Source organism: Microtus pennsylvanicus, chromosome 16 (genome assembly GCF_037038515.1).
Source record: "Microtus pennsylvanicus isolate mMicPen1 chromosome 16, mMicPen1.hap1, whole genome shotgun sequence".
Classification (NCBI taxonomy): domain Eukaryota; kingdom Metazoa; phylum Chordata; class Mammalia; order Rodentia; family Cricetidae; genus Microtus; species Microtus pennsylvanicus.
Window position 1 is genome coordinate 1,260,258 of NC_134594.1, and position 16,497 is coordinate 1,276,754.

Genomic DNA, 16,497 nt, shown 5'->3' on the forward strand with positions numbered 1-16,497 from the left:
TTTTTATCATTGGACTTTTATTAAGTATTTTTACTTCATACTTCTCAATATTGTCTCAGTTAAGTTTGTGATAAGAAAGTTGCTGGGGTCCCCACCATTCAGCGTTTTTAGGATGCCAAACCAGTACAGCATATACCTATTAGGAAGTAATTTCTTCTTCCTTTTGAGATAACTTTAAAAATGTGAAGTATTTGTTACAGGTAAGTAAGGGTTGACTTGAATCAGTGTTCCTCCTCTAGTTAGTGTTTGCCTCGGGTGTGGATTTGTTTACCTTGTTGACTTCCCTGACCGCCCTATGCATTAGCTACCCAGTGGTCCATGATGAGTCATGGCGTTTAAGCCAGGCATAATGTTGACTAAAGCTAACCTGGTTTGGATATTTCCTACCACTCCACCTACATTCAGTTTTATTTTTTGGGTGGGAATGTTAAATATTTTCCCTGGTAATTTCTTGTGACCTTTCTGGTATTTGTTCTTCTATCTACTTTGTCTAAGAAGATAAAATTTCAGCTAGATAGTGATAGCACACACCGTTAAACCCAGCACTCAGGAGTTTGAAGCCAACCTGGTCTTCAGAGTGAGTTCTAGGACAGCCAGGGCTACGCAGAGAAATACTGTCTTGGATGGGGGGGGGCAAGATAAAATTTCATTTTGTTCTCTTTGCATGTCTGATTGGAGAACTCCACAGATTTGACATATTCAGGAGCTCTGCAACATAGTGAACGTAGCACTTAAAAGCATGAAACGGATGAATCTTAGGATTGACTAAGTAGAAACTGCAAAAATCAAAATGCACTTACTACTACTAAAGCTATGAAATCACTGGTTAAGATGTTGGAAAGTCATAGAACTGAGAGTCTCGATGCCACTCTTGTACTTCACCTCTCACTTGTAACTCCTAGGTGTGGGCCATAGCACTTTGTGATACAGTGCTTATCCAAGTGATATAGAAAGTGGGCCCCTGTAATCCAGAAATCTGAAATCCAGAGTGCTTCAGAATCCACTATCAAGTAATAACTATTTTAGGGCAAGTAGAAAATTCCTCATCTGACCTCATGTTAATAGGTCTCAGTTAAAATACAGGCCACACCAGCTATAATATTACAAAGAATACCTCTAGATTTTCTGAAACAGGTGCTGTATACCATAAGTGAATTTGTTTAAGTGTGGATCTCATCCCCAAGAGACAGTCTCATTACAGGAATGCAGATGTTCCAGAATCCGCAGTCAGTAGCACATGTGGCCATTTCAGACTTGAAGTCCTGGGCCTGTGTTTCAGTTACAAGATCACCTCTCCAAACTCTGTGTTAACTCAGGCACAGTACAAGGAGAAGGTGTTGAGCATTGAGTGTCTGTACCCTAGTCACAAGTCACTCATTTCTCTTCTCTGGTAGTTTTCTGTTAACCTGAGTAGTGCTAACCAAATGTCAGAAACCAAGCGACAGTGCGGTTTCCTTTGACTCATGTACAGGTGACTAGATATGAACCTTCATTACCCCAATCAAACCTCACTTCTCAGGTTAAACTGGCAATCAGTAATTCACCTCTGTGCTTGAGACTAGGACAGGAAACCCAGGCTGTGTCCAGCCTCAGTTTTCCCAGTGTTTTTTTTTTTTTTTTGTCTTTTTTTTTTAATGAGAAGATGACTAGCTACAGAAGTGTAGGTTAGCATTTGTGTTTCTTTATAATAAAGTGTATAATAAAATAAAAATTAGGGTTGACCTAATTAAAGGACTTTTATACTTTCAAATCAGTTTTTCTTATTTTTATAAGCGGAATGACCATTTTATATGGAAAAGTTGCCAGAGTACTTGCTCATTCTTAATCTTATCATTTTTCTTCTTCTTTGTGTTTTATTGTTACTTTTGACACAGTGTGACACAAGTATAAAGAAGCATGTATCATTTGTGGCTTTATGTCTTTGCATGGTTCTTTGGCAAATAGTGTGATGGTCATAAGGACATACTTTAAAAATTCTCTCCCTCCCTTCTTCCCTCCCTCCTCTCTCCTTCCCTCCCCCCTCTCTTTCTCTCTCTCTCCCTCTCCCCCTCTCTCAACATGCACACACATGTACACATGTGTATCTTTTGAAGGGAAAAAAACCACACATGGCCAAAGTCATATATACAGACATCCAAGAGTCTTTACAAGAGTGAGCATTATGAAAAGCAAGGTGTCGGGCTGAGGCATGAATGACTCCCAGATTCAATGTTGTGGTCCTGGCTAAATAGTTCAGAGACTCTAATATAGTCTTATAAACTCTAAACTAGTTAGTGGGCTTGTTTTGTCTATTTAAGGGCGTGGTCTTACACAAGCTAGGCCCTTCTGTAAAAACGTTCTAGCATCAAGCTTCTCAGTCCTGAACTTAATTTTTAAAAGCAAAATTTAGGGCACAAAACTGCCCATCTTGTGCGTGAGTGATCTTTGTAGCTATGCAGAGTTGAACATTCTCTGTTGAAACCGCGACACTGTCCTTTCCAAAAGGTGGGTCTAGAAGGCGCAGCTAAAGGGGTATGGGTAATATGAACGGGATACAATTTCTGAGCAGTACTGGCATAGAGCTTAAACAGGACCTTGAGTAATCAGCTTCATCTCCCTCCTAGGACACTGCTGTGTTCATTTAAGCTTTGCTTTAAAAGGGGAAAAGGTAGTTTGCTTGCTTATCCACGTGCACTATATATATTCAAGAACCATTTTTTCCCTTTTTTCAAAAACTCATCTTTTATACTTGCAAAGTGGAGTTGCCAGGCTCTGGAGAGCTCAGTCCCCTCTTAAAGCCCAACTTGTCCCTAGAAGGCACTTGCTTAGCTAAGCAGTGTAGAAAAACAGTAGCTGTATGATTGCCTATGTAATTGAGGTACACACATACACACCCTGCCACTGTTTGTTCCTATGACAAACTTTGACATTTGACTTCTTGGTTTCTACCTCAGCCCTCTTGAGAAGCTCCTCTGCCTCCTACTTTTTGTTACCTTAGCATACATCATGGGGTGCTGCTTCTGTCAGACTCACTTTTGCCTGTAAAAAGAAAGGCTGCTGATTTTAATAAGCCAGATTTCACCAGTTTGCAGATTTAAGCAAATTCATTTGCTCCTACATAAATCTAAGGTTGTCCCTGAAAAAGAACATTTTCATCAAATGAGTGGGAATTTAAGGGGAGCATAAACCTGGTTCAAGCTTTAGTTGTCTTTTAACAAAGACTATGGTTTTTCTGGAATGACAGATTTTTACATATGCCAAAATGGTGGAGTAGCATTCTGATTTAACAGTTGATTAAATAGGTAACTTACTAGTTCCCAGATTTAAAGGATTACTGTGTTTAAACTTTTTTCTCGGTGTCTACATGGAATAGTCTGTGTAGGCGGTTTGGTTTGTATAATTTGTAAAGCGCAGGAGAAACTGATAGATAAAGGAGAAGAATACCATCAGGGGTAGTGGAGCATGGTGGAGAGATGTTGGATGTTGTTTTGTAGACTTAATGTGTGCACTGTGAGTGGGGCTTCTTAGTGGCATAGGGGAGATGGAGCTGCGGAGAAATAGTTGTCTGTGCTATGCAAGTCTTTATTATGATGGCCAAGGAGATTACTAAGAGGGGTTATGAAGTGATGCTGACAGTTTGAAGATGATTATTTAGCTAGTTGGAGGAAGGAGAGAAGAGCAGGTTTAGGGCAGGGGCAGCCCAAAGAAGAGGGTGAGGTCCTAGGACAGGTGCAGAGAGAGTCTCAAGAATGCACAGGAAGGATAGTTTGATTTGATGGTTGAACATGAAAAGCTGAAGGAGAAGGGGGAGTTTTTAGTGTACTGACCTCGTGGTGCCAGGAAATGAGTAGAACTAGAGACGCCATTCCAATGAATGTCTAATCGGATGTGCACCCATGGGCCTTCCCTGGGAGTAGCAGGGTGGAGAAGAGAGCCACCCAATACTTGCTCTGAGTTGTCCTCTTACTTCTTGAGATCATTTGGAGCACATTTGCGGTGGCTGGAGATGTCCATGAGCCTTTCTCCAGAACTGGAGAAACAAATGCTATTCATACTCCACTTAAATATTGTGTACTAAAATCTGCAATCCAGGATAGGAAGTCAGCTGTAAATTTAACTTTACCATTGAGTTTTTATGTATACTGTCTTGATCTTCTTACCTATAATATAAAACTGATACAACCTATAAAAAAAAAACCACAGTTGTGTCTGCTACTGGAAGGAAGTTGGATAGGGTCTAGAATCTGGTAGTTCTCAGTAATGTTATATTCAATGAGGATGTAGAGAAAACAAGTTTTACTCAGTTTATGATCTCAAATGCATATAACCACCTTGCAGTTCTGGCAGTAAAACTAGTAAGGTGCCCTGGTGTTTCATAATGTGCTGTCCCTTTTCTCAGCCCTGAGGAACAACTGAGCAGTGATGGTGACTCTCTCAAGTGTAATCTTGATGACATATTTTGACTTTTCAAAAGAATTAGAATGCAGAATGGATTTGATTCTTTACTGTGTCCTGTGACTGTTTCCCAGCCTGAGTTCATAATATAATGTAATAAAGATCTAATGTACTTTCCATAATGGCGTCTTCTATTTCAAAATCTTCTCAGGTGGCTGTCCCCACCCCATTTTTGGTTTGTTGAAGAACTTATTTGGGGACTGCCATGTTATATACACAGAAATCTCCAGTCTCCAACTTCATTGCCTCATCTCCAGGAATCTCTCCTAATGCCTCCTGGACTTAGTCTTGCCCTTTTCTGCTAGTGATCTGGAACCTACTTTCCTGATTTAGGAACTTGGGATTCTTGAAGCATACTTCAGAAAAGTGTCTTCCTCCCGTATCTCACAGCCACATTTGCCTCCGCCACCTTCATGACCTCAGATGAGGTTAAAACCATGTCCCCTCCCCCAGTGTGGACCATAGGATAGGAATGCCTGGCAGGAGTGAGGGCTTTGCTGTTAGGAAGTGCACAGCATTTAAGACTTGGTAAGCTGCGATGGGATTTCACAGAGAGCAACCACTCTGCATTACTGGAACTTCACTTTGCTCACTGTACTAGATTTTCACTAAAATATGAGACTAATGTAAAGATATTGGCTATGTGAGTTTCATGTTTTTAAGTATTTTTTTTAAGTTATTTAATGTTTTGAATGGCCTTTTAGTGCAGCGAGCCCCTGGGTGTCCTGGAATATGTTCTGTAATGTACCTCTGTCTATGTTTCCTGGGTGCTGGGACTAATTGTTAAAGGAGACTTAGACTGAATTTTCATTTCGTAGCTCTTTTCTTAAAAGCACTGGTTTAGATGAGTTGTTACTAAATGGTAAATTAGTATTTTTTTAAACAGTCAGTAGATATATAAAAATAATGATGTTTTAAAATAAAATAAAAATTTAAGTGTTTGACTTTTTATTTCTTTTGGAAACTGTCCCATATATCCCAGGTTTGTCTCTAGCTCATTACATAGCCAAAGATGACCTTGAACTCTGATCTCCCTGCCTCTGCCTTGTGCCTGCTGGCAGTTCAAGTGTGCACCACTGCACAGTTGGCTGGAGCCCAGGACTTGATGTGAAGCATACTGTGCGAGCATTGCTAACTGAACCACATCTTCAGCCCAAGTCTCTTATAATTTCGCTTTGTTTTTATTGTTTTATAGCTTGTATTTTTATTAACTAAGTCTTTTTTAAAAGCCACAAAACATTGACGGTTTTTGACAGTTTGTATCTAAAATTTCAAATATAACCACAGAAGACCTGCTACATATATCTTGATTTCAGTTTGTCTTCTAAAGGCAGTTGAGGTGTGTTGTTTATCAAGGGTTTTCGGTGTTTGCATGTGTTGCATTTTCTTGAGGAAAGCTGTATTCCTTTTGTTTAGAAAAACTAAGGCCATGTAAGCCAGTAGATTTCATTAACTTAATAACAGTACATTGAGTTTTGTTTAAAATCATATATTTTACTTTGGCTGTCCATTTAGTTTCAAGTGATGATATGTGATTATGAAAGTTTACAGAGTTTGTTACATTTGTAATTTAATATGAAGTTACTAGAAAAGCAGATCCTCACATCTTTTCTTTTGCTTTTAGGATTTTCTCATTCCGCATTTACCTTTGGTATAGAGAGCCATATAAGTCAGTCCAATATAAATGGTGCCCTTGTCCCACCTGCCGCATTGATCTCTATCATCCAGAAAGGCCTACAGTATGTAGAGGCAGAAGTTAGCATAAATGAGGTAAGACAGATGAGTTTCATTTCATACACTGATTCTGATTTCTGATTCTTAAATGTGTGTTTGTTTATTCAGTATCTAACCTTGATGTTAATGGCTTCAGACAGATTGAGGTACTCTTAATGTACCCATTATGTTGCTGCAGCTGTGTTTGTGGGCTTCTACCCAGTGGCCAAGGTCTCTAGATTATTCCTTTTGTGAAGGGGGCAGTGATGGGAGCTGTGTGTGTGTGTGCGCGCACACACACGAGTGCTTTAAGCACGAAGAAATAATTTTTAACACATAAGGAATTTTACTATATAGTACTGGGAGCAAATTGGTGGCAGCTAGTTGAAAAAACATTTTTAGTTTTATGTACCCTCATGAAAGCCAATTACTTGTAATTGATGCCAACTCGTGATGCTCATAACTGTATGTCTGAGGTCATGTGTAAGTAGTGTGTTTCTTTCAGGTGTTGGCATGCTACTGGTGCCTGAGATAATCTTATCTGCTTCCTGATTCTGTAAATCAGCTTTGTATGACACAGCCAAACTCATTCACTTTGGACTGTATTTGGATGCTGGGAACATGAGGTTCTGTGACAGGGATCTTACAGTCTTCAAAGGACACACTGCCTGATCTTCCCTGGAAGTCTACAGAATTTTGCTCTAGCTAGAAAGTTTAATGTTCAGGACTTAGAACATGTTAAAGAATTCCCCTTATTTTTTACTTGAGAGCTGAAAATGTCCCCCCCCCCCCCTAAACCTCAAAGTAAGTGGAAGGAGTTTAGCTGTTAGCAGGCCCTGTGCCTGTTGGTACCCTCAAGGATAGTACCTCCCACTTTGCCACAGGTGCTCTAGACTTATACCAAATGGCAAGTTTGTATATCACACACATCTAGATCATGTGATGTGATTGTTACCCTGTAAAGTTTAAAGAAAACGAGCAAGAAAAAGATCTGTCTCGGTTCAGTATAGGTGCACTTACTTATGCCAAGGCCTGAATTCAGAGTACTGATGGAGATGTTGCTTGGTTGTATGACCTAGTCTCACTGGTTGATGTTTTTTACTAGCAGCCTTCTTTACCTGAATTTTATGTATTTGCATTTCATCATTTGGTTAAGCTTTTACGAATGGCTTCTTGTATTAGTTATCTTTGTGTGAAGTTTAGCAGGACCTGAATGAAGAGTAGATGGCTGTTTGTGTCTGCCTCTTGGCAGTATCATTCTTATTCCTTCCCTTGCTGTTCAAGTTGAGAAAATTACCAGGTTTTCCTCAGAATGAAGCCCTGTTAGTGGAGTGCATGTCACTCTCAAAGCTACATCTTATTTTTCTTTCTTGGTTTTCCACCCTCAGGATGGCACCTTATTTGATGGTCGACCTATTGAGTCTCTGTCCCTGATCGATGCTGTCATGCCCGATGTTGTCCAAACAAGACAACAAGCCTACAGAGACAAACTTGCACAGCAACATGCAGCCGCTGCTGCAGCTGCTGCCGCAGCCACTAACCAACAAGGATCTGCAAAAAATGGAGAGAATACAGCAAATGGGGAGGAGAATGGAGCACACACCATCACAAGTGAGCTAAGAATGTTTAGACACTCTCAGAAAATACTGTGCCATACAAGAATGTCCCATCCTTAGAGCTGAAGTGATACCTAGTGTTTACTTCTATCCCCAACTTACGTCAGACAAAACAGCTCAGATTTTATACCTGAGGATTCAAAAAGCTAAATTCACTGTAATTTCCTTTTTAGATGTTTCTGAACCCCTTCTACTCTTAAATGAATTTTGAATCTGCATCTTATTCTAAATAAAGTCTGTAATATTCTCTGTTAAACATACAGTAAGATTCTGACATTGAGGAGTAAAGATGACTCTCATGTTATATGAACGATATCAGCAACCCCTGCTGGCAGAAACTCAGAATAGTATTGTGATAGACTTTAATTCAGCCACATTATCATTTCAGCCTTGCCAAGGCTCGCTCCCCTTTCACTCCTTCGCCCTGGCCACCTTCATATCCACTTCTGTGTACATAGACACTGCCTTGGTTAAAACTAGCACACTCATACTTCGCAGAAATGTGATTCCCTCTGACAGACTTTGCTTCTCATGATGCAGATAATCATACTGATATGATGGAGGTAGATGGGGATGTTGAAATCCCTCCCAATAAAGCAGTTGTGCTACGGGGCCATGAATCTGAAGTTTTCATCTGTGCCTGGAACCCTGTTAGTGATCTCCTGGCATCAGGGTAAGTTTTTCAAAAGAGCTTCTAGATGTTGGGTGTTTTGTTTGGTTTTAGAACAGTTTTGAACTGTTGACCCTCGAGTCACCATACCCAGCTCTACACTACCATTTAAGGCCATGTTACTGAATGGACTGCACTTTCCAGACACTTGTTGCTTGCTTATGTCATGTTGCCTTAGAAAGTAGTATTTCTTTGTGAAGTAAGTTTAGGATTACTTGATAGGAGCTCTATAATTATAGAATAAAAAAAATATATTAGAAATGCTTATGCCTGGTAGTCTGCTTCTTATTCAGATGATAAATGTGTGGCTTGAATTCTGGAATGCATGAGATTATCATGAGACCTTAAACCCATTTTTGGACTTTGAAGGTCTGGAGACTCCACAGCAAGAATATGGAATCTTAGTGAGAACAGCACGAGCGGTCCCACACAGCTGGTCCTTCGACATTGCATACGGGAAGGCGGACAGGATGTTCCTAGCAACAAGGATGTCACTTCTCTAGATTGGAATGTAAGTGCTCTCTGCTTGCCTAAATAGTCTGTGAATGACGGCATCTGATGATTTGATAGTATATGGTCAACTTGTCTCCATGTTCCCAAAGTCCTAATCACAATTAAAGATATTTTGGAAGATTTTACTTGTTACTTCTTAAAAAAGCATTTTTGCGGTATCATTTTGATGTCCTTCTAGTCTACTACCTGCCACCATTCCCATTCGCGGGCGTCTGTGAAGTGTTCTGAGTGGGATCTTGTCGATCCTGCTCCACAGCGGTGACACCAGATGAACACTGGCTCCATCAGGGAAGGGTGTTTTGCTGGCCTATGTTGGCACTTAAACATAAATAAGGGTCTAGTGTGCCTGGGACATGTTCATAGTAATTAATTGGTCTTAATTGTGTAATGAACAACATGTATCCTATGACAGAGTGAAGGTACACTTCTAGCAACTGGGTCATACGATGGATTTGCCAGAATATGGACTAAAGATGGTACGTATTTTTCTAAATGTATTGATGTTCTAAGTTACAAAGTTTGAAGTAATTTTAAAGGTTTTTTTTTTTTTTTTTTTTTAACTTTAGGTAATCTTGCCAGCACCTTGGGGCAGCATAAAGGCCCTATATTTGCATTAAAATGGAATAAGAAAGGAAATTTCATCCTAAGTGCTGGCGTAGATAAGGTAAATGAACATTTAGCTAAGCTCTGTAAGGACTGTAAGGACACTATTTGAAAGTAATTTTTCTTTCTTTCTTGATGATCACTTAAATAGACTTCTGTTTTTTCCAGTATGAATTTATGGCAGTAATAGAAATAATTTCTCATCTGCTTGTTTTCTTAAATCTATTCACGATATCATTTGTTGATAATGATCACTCTTCATTTTTGCTGGGATTTGAACCTAATGAAATGTCATCATTAAGCTCTTTGTGCTTTCCCAGTTTATCTCAGTGGTGACCATAGATTTGGGGAGACTCAGTGGACCATCTGTGTCCTCCTGTGCTTATTGAAGCACTTCCTCCCTAGCTCCAGGAAGTGAACAGAGACTGGTTGGCACTGGCTTCTCTCTTCTTCAGTCCCTCTCTACCACACTTCCCTCAATAAGCAAAGGTTTAAGATTTTTTTTGATTCAGTTATTATCAATTGGATGGTGTTGTGGGTGGGGACATAAACTGCCTGAGACTCAGTTCTAGTGAGTGATTTTAACAAAGGAATTTGGGGAGGGAGAAGAAGAGCCAGTACTTGTCTCTCTCACCGGCAGCTTCAGGACCTACCTTAAGTGGTATCAAAAATGTAAGCAGCCATTTTTTTTCTTTTTTGTACATGTGAGCTTTTGAAGAAGGAGAAATGTTTCAGTATTTCGAACTAGGTCGTTTCACTGTAACCTAATAAGTTCATAATAAGTTCAAAGCTGTAAATCTATTAAGCAGCCTAGCATAGTATCAGATAGTTTGTTGATAAACAATAATTGTTATTGGCAGTAAGTTGATGAAAAATCACAGAAAGTTAAACTGCATCATGATCATTTCCCCTGACCTGGGTGCAGATCGCGTGTGCTGTGAGGAATAAAAATATTGAAGTGAAGTTCACTCTAAAGTTACCTTCTGCTTTAATAGAGCTGGGTATCTGTTCTTGCATTTGCACTCTTTAACATCAGAGAAACTAAGGTTTTTTTTTTCCCCCTTTATTCTCAGACTACCATTATTTGGGATGCACACACTGGTGAAGCCAAGCAGCAGTTCCCTTTCCATTCAGGTAAATCTTGACAGTACACAGGGAAGGAAGCTGAAGTGTTGGCCTCAATGGAATCCATTCAGGACTTAGTGTCAGCCAGCACTCTTGGTACCAGTCCTCAGGAGTCCCGAGTGCTGTGCGTAGGGGCAGTGCTGTAGAGTTGAGAGTGTACATTCTTCACTTGATCAGCTCTCAATCACTTCACCTTATGAGCCTCATTTTCACTGTATATAAATGAGGGTTCTTTTTATGTGTATTTACTTATTGATTATTGATTGATTTTTTTAGGCAGGGTTTCTCTGTAGCTTTGGAGCCTGCTCTGAAACTAGCTCTGTAGACCAGGGTAGCCTCAAGCTCCCAGAGATCCGCCTGCCTCTCTCTGCCTCCCGAGTGCTCAGATTAAAGGCATGTGCCACCACTGCTCATAAATGAGGGTTCTTGATAGTTGTTTATTGTGAGGATAGGAAAAACGGCTTATGTGGCTATAAATTCAGCTCTGTCTAGGGCACATGTTCTGTGTTTATGCACTGAAACATAGGCTTTCTTAGTGACTTTTGCAGGCTTCTTCCTGCATGGTGCAGTCTGAGCATGCAGCTCACTGCCATCAGTTCCTTCATCTTGGAACCCCTGTGCCTGTTCTCACTGACTAGTTTGTTATTTGAGAAGTGAGGGAGGAACAGAATTTTGCTGTATATTCCAGGCTGGCTTCAAATACTCTTCTTTCTTCGGCCTCCAGAGTTCTGGGTTATAGGTGTGTACCTATTTGTTTCGATTGTTAGTGAACTGGAAGTATTTGCCTTGCAATTTTTACAAATATAAACACCATGGAAATCATTACACTGAAGATATAGGTATATTCGTTAGCATCAGGCTTTTCTCCTCCTGCCTCTGTGATGTCATTCTTCAGCAATCACATTTGTTCATAAATTTTAAAAATATTGAAAAACTCTGAGCACCATTGCCTGAGATATTTAAAATAAGTGAATTACATCTTAGTAAGGCCATTAAAAATGCCAGTGAGTTGTCAAAGAACAAATTTTAAAATACTAGTAAAAAATAAATAAATGTGCCTTTTTTTCCATAGGTTTATTCTTTACAAAAATTTTGCAATCATTTGGATTAACAAACATTAATTAAAATTGAAGATAGAATGTTTCGTTTTAACTTTAAAACTTGTAAAACTGTAGAATAAAAGTATTCCAGGAAAATTACTTAACTTTTCTTAGCTTCCTCTACATTCTATAAAATATGGCCATAATAATAGACTTTCCCATGGGTTTGTTTTGGATTAGGAACTTACTCTTTCTTGGCCCATTTTAGGAATGCCTATTCCCTAGTGTCTCCTGGTAGTCTGGGTCTATGGGGTTTCAGAGCCAGGCACATTGCAGGCACTTGCATCACAGCACTCAATTTAACATTCCTAGCTGAATTTCTTAGTTATTAGTGTAGCATGATTAATAAAAACCCAAAGACAGAAATTGGAGTTTAACCTAAAGGTCAAAAAAATCAAAGCAACCAGCCCCTCAGTCCAAAATGGCCATTCTGCCTCCAGGAATCTCAGAATGATTATGTGTGAGAGCTGTCTCCTCCCGTCTTATATTCCTCTCTAGTGCTGGGATTAAAGGTGTTCACCACTACTGCCCAGTTTCTATGGCAACTAGTGTGACTACTGGGATTAAAGGTGTGTGTCACCACTGCCTTATCTGTAAAACTGATCAATGTGGCTTTTTTATTCTCAGAACTTCAGGCAAGCTTTATTTATTAAAACACAAATGAAATATTACTACATTAGCATCCCCATTTCAGACTGAGGTAGAAGAGCCAGTGGCTGGCTGTTTTGCTTTTTTGACCTTCAGGTTGAGCTCCAATTTCTATCTCTGGGTTTTTATTAATCGTGCTACAATACAGTTTGTTTTTTTCCCTGAACCAAAGTATGTCTGTCTTAGTGCAGATTAATATTTGTTGGCCTTCTCTCATGTCTGAAGCCCACTCAGGCTCTCATAATCGTGTCAGATATTTACCCTTCTTTGTACTTTTTTTTGTATAATTATCTATTTTCTAAAAGTCATTAAAAATTTCAGCCTCTTCTTCCTACATTATTTTCTACTTCTTAATCTTAGAATTATTTTTTATAAAAGAAGTAAATTTAAATAGCTTTTTATAGAATAATATTTCAAGTTAATTTATTTACTGAATCAAGCTTTTGGCAGGAAGATAGTCTATACTTGGATCCAAGACAGGAACTGCAGCAGAAGGAAGTCATTGTAGCAGTATCAGAAAGAGAGACCATTAGGAACAGTGAGGTCACCCAGAGAGGAGCAATTGCAGGAAAGAGACTGCAGAGCAGTGGTGGAAGGTGCTACCAGTCCATTGGGAATCTGAACCACTGAGAAGAGGCTACCCAGTAACAGCAGGCAGGGGCCATGAGAAACCCAGGCTGAGCAAGGGGCAACAGCAGTGTGTCTCCTACTAGCCTTGGGCTCCTGACCCCCTCTTCTTCTCAGTGTGTCTCCTACTGGCCTTGGGCTCCTGACCCCCTCTTCTTCTCAGTGTGTCTCCTACTGGCCTTGGGCTCCTGACGCCCTCTTCTTCTCTGTGAAACACTTGCAGCACTAGGGAGCACAGGACCTGTGCTGTGAGAGTGAACCTGAGGGCAGACTGAAGAGAACAGGACTGCTGGCATGCCAGCAATCACATGCTGCTGACCAGGGTGGCCACAGTCGCTGGATGGTGCAGGTTCCACCCCCTGGAAGTCACATTTAGCCAAGTGTGAAAATGAAGTAAGAGATGGGATTAGGAAATTTCTGTGAAATGCAAATGGAGAAATATCCTTCACCTTTCTGTTTCTTCTTGTCTCTAAGTGGGGTTGACAGACTAGCAAGGTTCAGAAAGTATTTTTTTCTAGTTTGGCAGACCATAGGAATTGTATCATAACTGAGGCTAAGTCTAAATGTCCTGTTATTTCCCCTGTGAAAACTCCTTCAGCACAGCCGCCTAGTGTGTGAAGACAGTGTTCCCTGTGTGTTCACAATTAAGCCAGTTACTGCTACACTTGCCTTGATCTGTGCAACTAATAACAGAGCTATTGCTGCTTGCTAGAGGGGAAAGAAAAGAAATCTGTAATCGTTTCTGAGCTGAAATTAGGCTGCATACTAAATCCTAGTCAATTTTGGAACTTAGTGATTTTAAATTTAACAGTTTTAAGATTCACTTGATTTTTCTTAGAAGGGAATTTTGCAAGAATTTTTTAAAAGAAAATATATTTGCTAACTATCTGCAGTGTCCTTGCTTGGGTAGAACAGTTAACAGTGGCAGTGGCTCTGGTGCGCCGTTTCTCTGAGCTATATCTATAGCAGTCTTCCAAAAAGCAGCGTCTTCTTGGTCCTGGCACCATCTCCAAATACTAAGTGACATTTAGAAGTGGGTGTTACCCCAGGGTAACAATAGTGGTAGAACCAAAGCTTCCGTCCATCCTACGTGCACAGGCTTGACTTGTTGTTATACAAATGAGAAGCCAAGACTTAGTGCTCCAGTGCACAGTGTGAATTATTGGGCACCATGATCATATTGCTGAAAGTTACTGGTATTTTTGATACTTAGATAGCTTTATCTTTTTAAATTTTTTCTTTGTATCATAAAAAATATGAAGTAGGGACTAAGAGATGGCACAGCAGTTAAGAGCATTGGCTGATCTTCCAGAAGACCTGTGTTCAATTCCCAAATATGACAGTTCACAATCGTTTATAACTCTGCTTCTAGGGTAGCCAACATCTTCACACAAACATGCATGCAGGCAAAACACCAGTATACATTAAAAATGAAAAAAATAAATATATTAAAAAAGTGTAAAGAAAAAATATTTAGTGCCTAAAACTCTTAATGTCTGGCCATGATTCAGAGCTCTCCTCCTACATGACAGTCATGTGCACAATGCAAGCCTAACCTCTGCCCCTTTTCAGCCCCAGCACTGGATGTCGACTGGCAGAGCAACAACACCTTCGCGTCTTGTAGCACAGATATGTGCATTCATGTCTGCAAATTGGGACAAGACAGACCTGTCAAAACATTCCAGGGACACACGGTAAGAAGTCTGTTCCCTCGTGTAAAATGGTTATTTTTAGCAAATAATATTTCAGAATCATTCTTGAGTACGCATATTAAATATCAAATAACAACCTGTTCTATAAAATGAAAATATAAATATTTACTACTGTTTTTAGAATGAAGTAAACGCTATCAAATGGGACCCAACTGGCAATCTCCTGGCCTCGTGTTCAGATGACATGACCTTGAAGGTAATTCAGGTAGTGGGTGCTTTAGGGTGAAGGTGTTTCATGATATGTGGCTGGGCATTTTAAGGAGTTTTTGGGTTTTTTTTTTTTGTTTGTTTGTTTTGAGTCAAGGTCTCTCTGTGTAGCTCTGTTTGTCCTGAAACTCAGTTATATAGACTAAGCTTATCTTAAACTCAAGAGTCTGCCTCCTGAATCCTACCATATCTGGCTTAAGACTTTTTAAAATGTCATTTTGATATGTAAAACCTAAATTAAAGCTTTTTAATTGTTAATTTCCCCCCCTGAAATACTTATATACTTGAATATAGTAAATTCTATTGAAAGAATGACTGTATAGGTGTACCATGCTGCTGTATTTGTTACCGTTCTCATTGGTAAGAAGGTAATAGGGACATACATTAATCTATAAGAGACTTATGAAAACTATATATCATGGCGGCTGGGACTTTGTATTCACTGCTGTCTTCAAACTGGATACCGAGGAAAGCCAATGTCTTAGTTACTTTCTATTGCTGTGCTAAGACACCATGAAGAAAGCAACTTATAGAAGAGTTTGTTGGGCTTTACAGTTTCAGATGGTGAGTCCTTGACCATTATGGCATGGAGCATGGAGCAGGCAGTTAGGCATGGCAGTGGCTTATATCAACAACCATTACACCCAGAACTAAATGGGAATGGTGTGCATTTTTTAAATTAAATAGTCCACCCCTAGTGATACACATCATCCAACAGGGTCACACTTCCTAATCCTTCCCAAATAGTCTCACCAACTGGGCAAATAATACTTAGCCAAATACCTGATTTCTCCATGACCCAATCAAGTTGAGACAGAGCATTAACCATCAGAGAACACAGTGTGATGTGACTAAAAGCGAAACCTAATACCTTTTGTACCGCAGGTTGTGAAAACATAATTGTGAGGTAAAGACTAGCTTAGTGCTAATCTCCAGAGTGAATGTTGGTGCCTCCTCATGCCACACAGATCTCCTGAAATATTTTATTTTTAGCCTTACAGTATCATTGACTATAGTGACAACCATTAAAAATAGGATAGTCATGCAGAGAAAATCACTTCTTTTACTGTGTACAAGCTAAGTGTTTTTTTCCCTCCCTTCATCTTGAGGATCAAATGGAGGACTTGGGTGTACTAAGAAAGCATGCCAGCACTGGGCTGATCTTTATTTTGAGTCAGACTCTCAGTATGTAGCCCATACTGGTCTTGAATTTGAGAGTCTTACATCTTACCAAGCACTGAGTATGAGCCTATGCCACCACAATAGCTTAATTGTCTGTCTCCAAGTTTTCTTCTCATGCTCATGCATTAGAACTTCTACTATGAAGGAAAGCCAATATCCAGAGAAGCTCATGCCATGAATTGAGCTGCAAGTTAAAAAGCCTGTAATTAGATACCTCAGGTTCTAGATTGGATCTTTTCTTAACCTTACAAAGACGTTTGGGCCACAGAAGATTCCAGAGCAGAAATAGAATGGGTGGTGTGTAACGGAGGAGTAGGTGATAGGGTGGTAAACCTCAAGAACAGAAT

At 39.7% G+C, this 16,497-nt stretch overlaps 1 protein-coding gene across 5 annotated transcripts in view; it reads left to right on the forward strand.

Moving 5' to 3' along the window:
• The window catches only part of Tbl1xr1 (TBL1X/Y related 1), a 124,565-nt gene that overhangs the window by 93,468 nt on the left and 14,600 nt on the right, over positions 1-16,497 (forward strand). For all 5 annotated transcript variants that reach the window (XM_075950872.1, XM_075950870.1, XM_075950871.1 and 2 more), the window contains 9 exons: positions 6,059-6,204; positions 7,536-7,758; positions 8,304-8,436; positions 8,803-8,944; positions 9,359-9,422; positions 9,513-9,610; positions 10,623-10,683; positions 14,622-14,743; positions 14,883-14,957. In XM_075950872.1, coding sequence (XP_075806987.1) covers positions 6,059-6,204; positions 7,536-7,758; positions 8,304-8,436; positions 8,803-8,944; positions 9,359-9,422; positions 9,513-9,610; positions 10,623-10,683; positions 14,622-14,743; positions 14,883-14,957 — 1,064 coding nt within the window. The remainder of the gene's footprint in view (positions 1-6,058; positions 6,205-7,535; positions 7,759-8,303; positions 8,437-8,802; positions 8,945-9,358; positions 9,423-9,512; positions 9,611-10,622; positions 10,684-14,621; positions 14,744-14,882; positions 14,958-16,497) is intronic.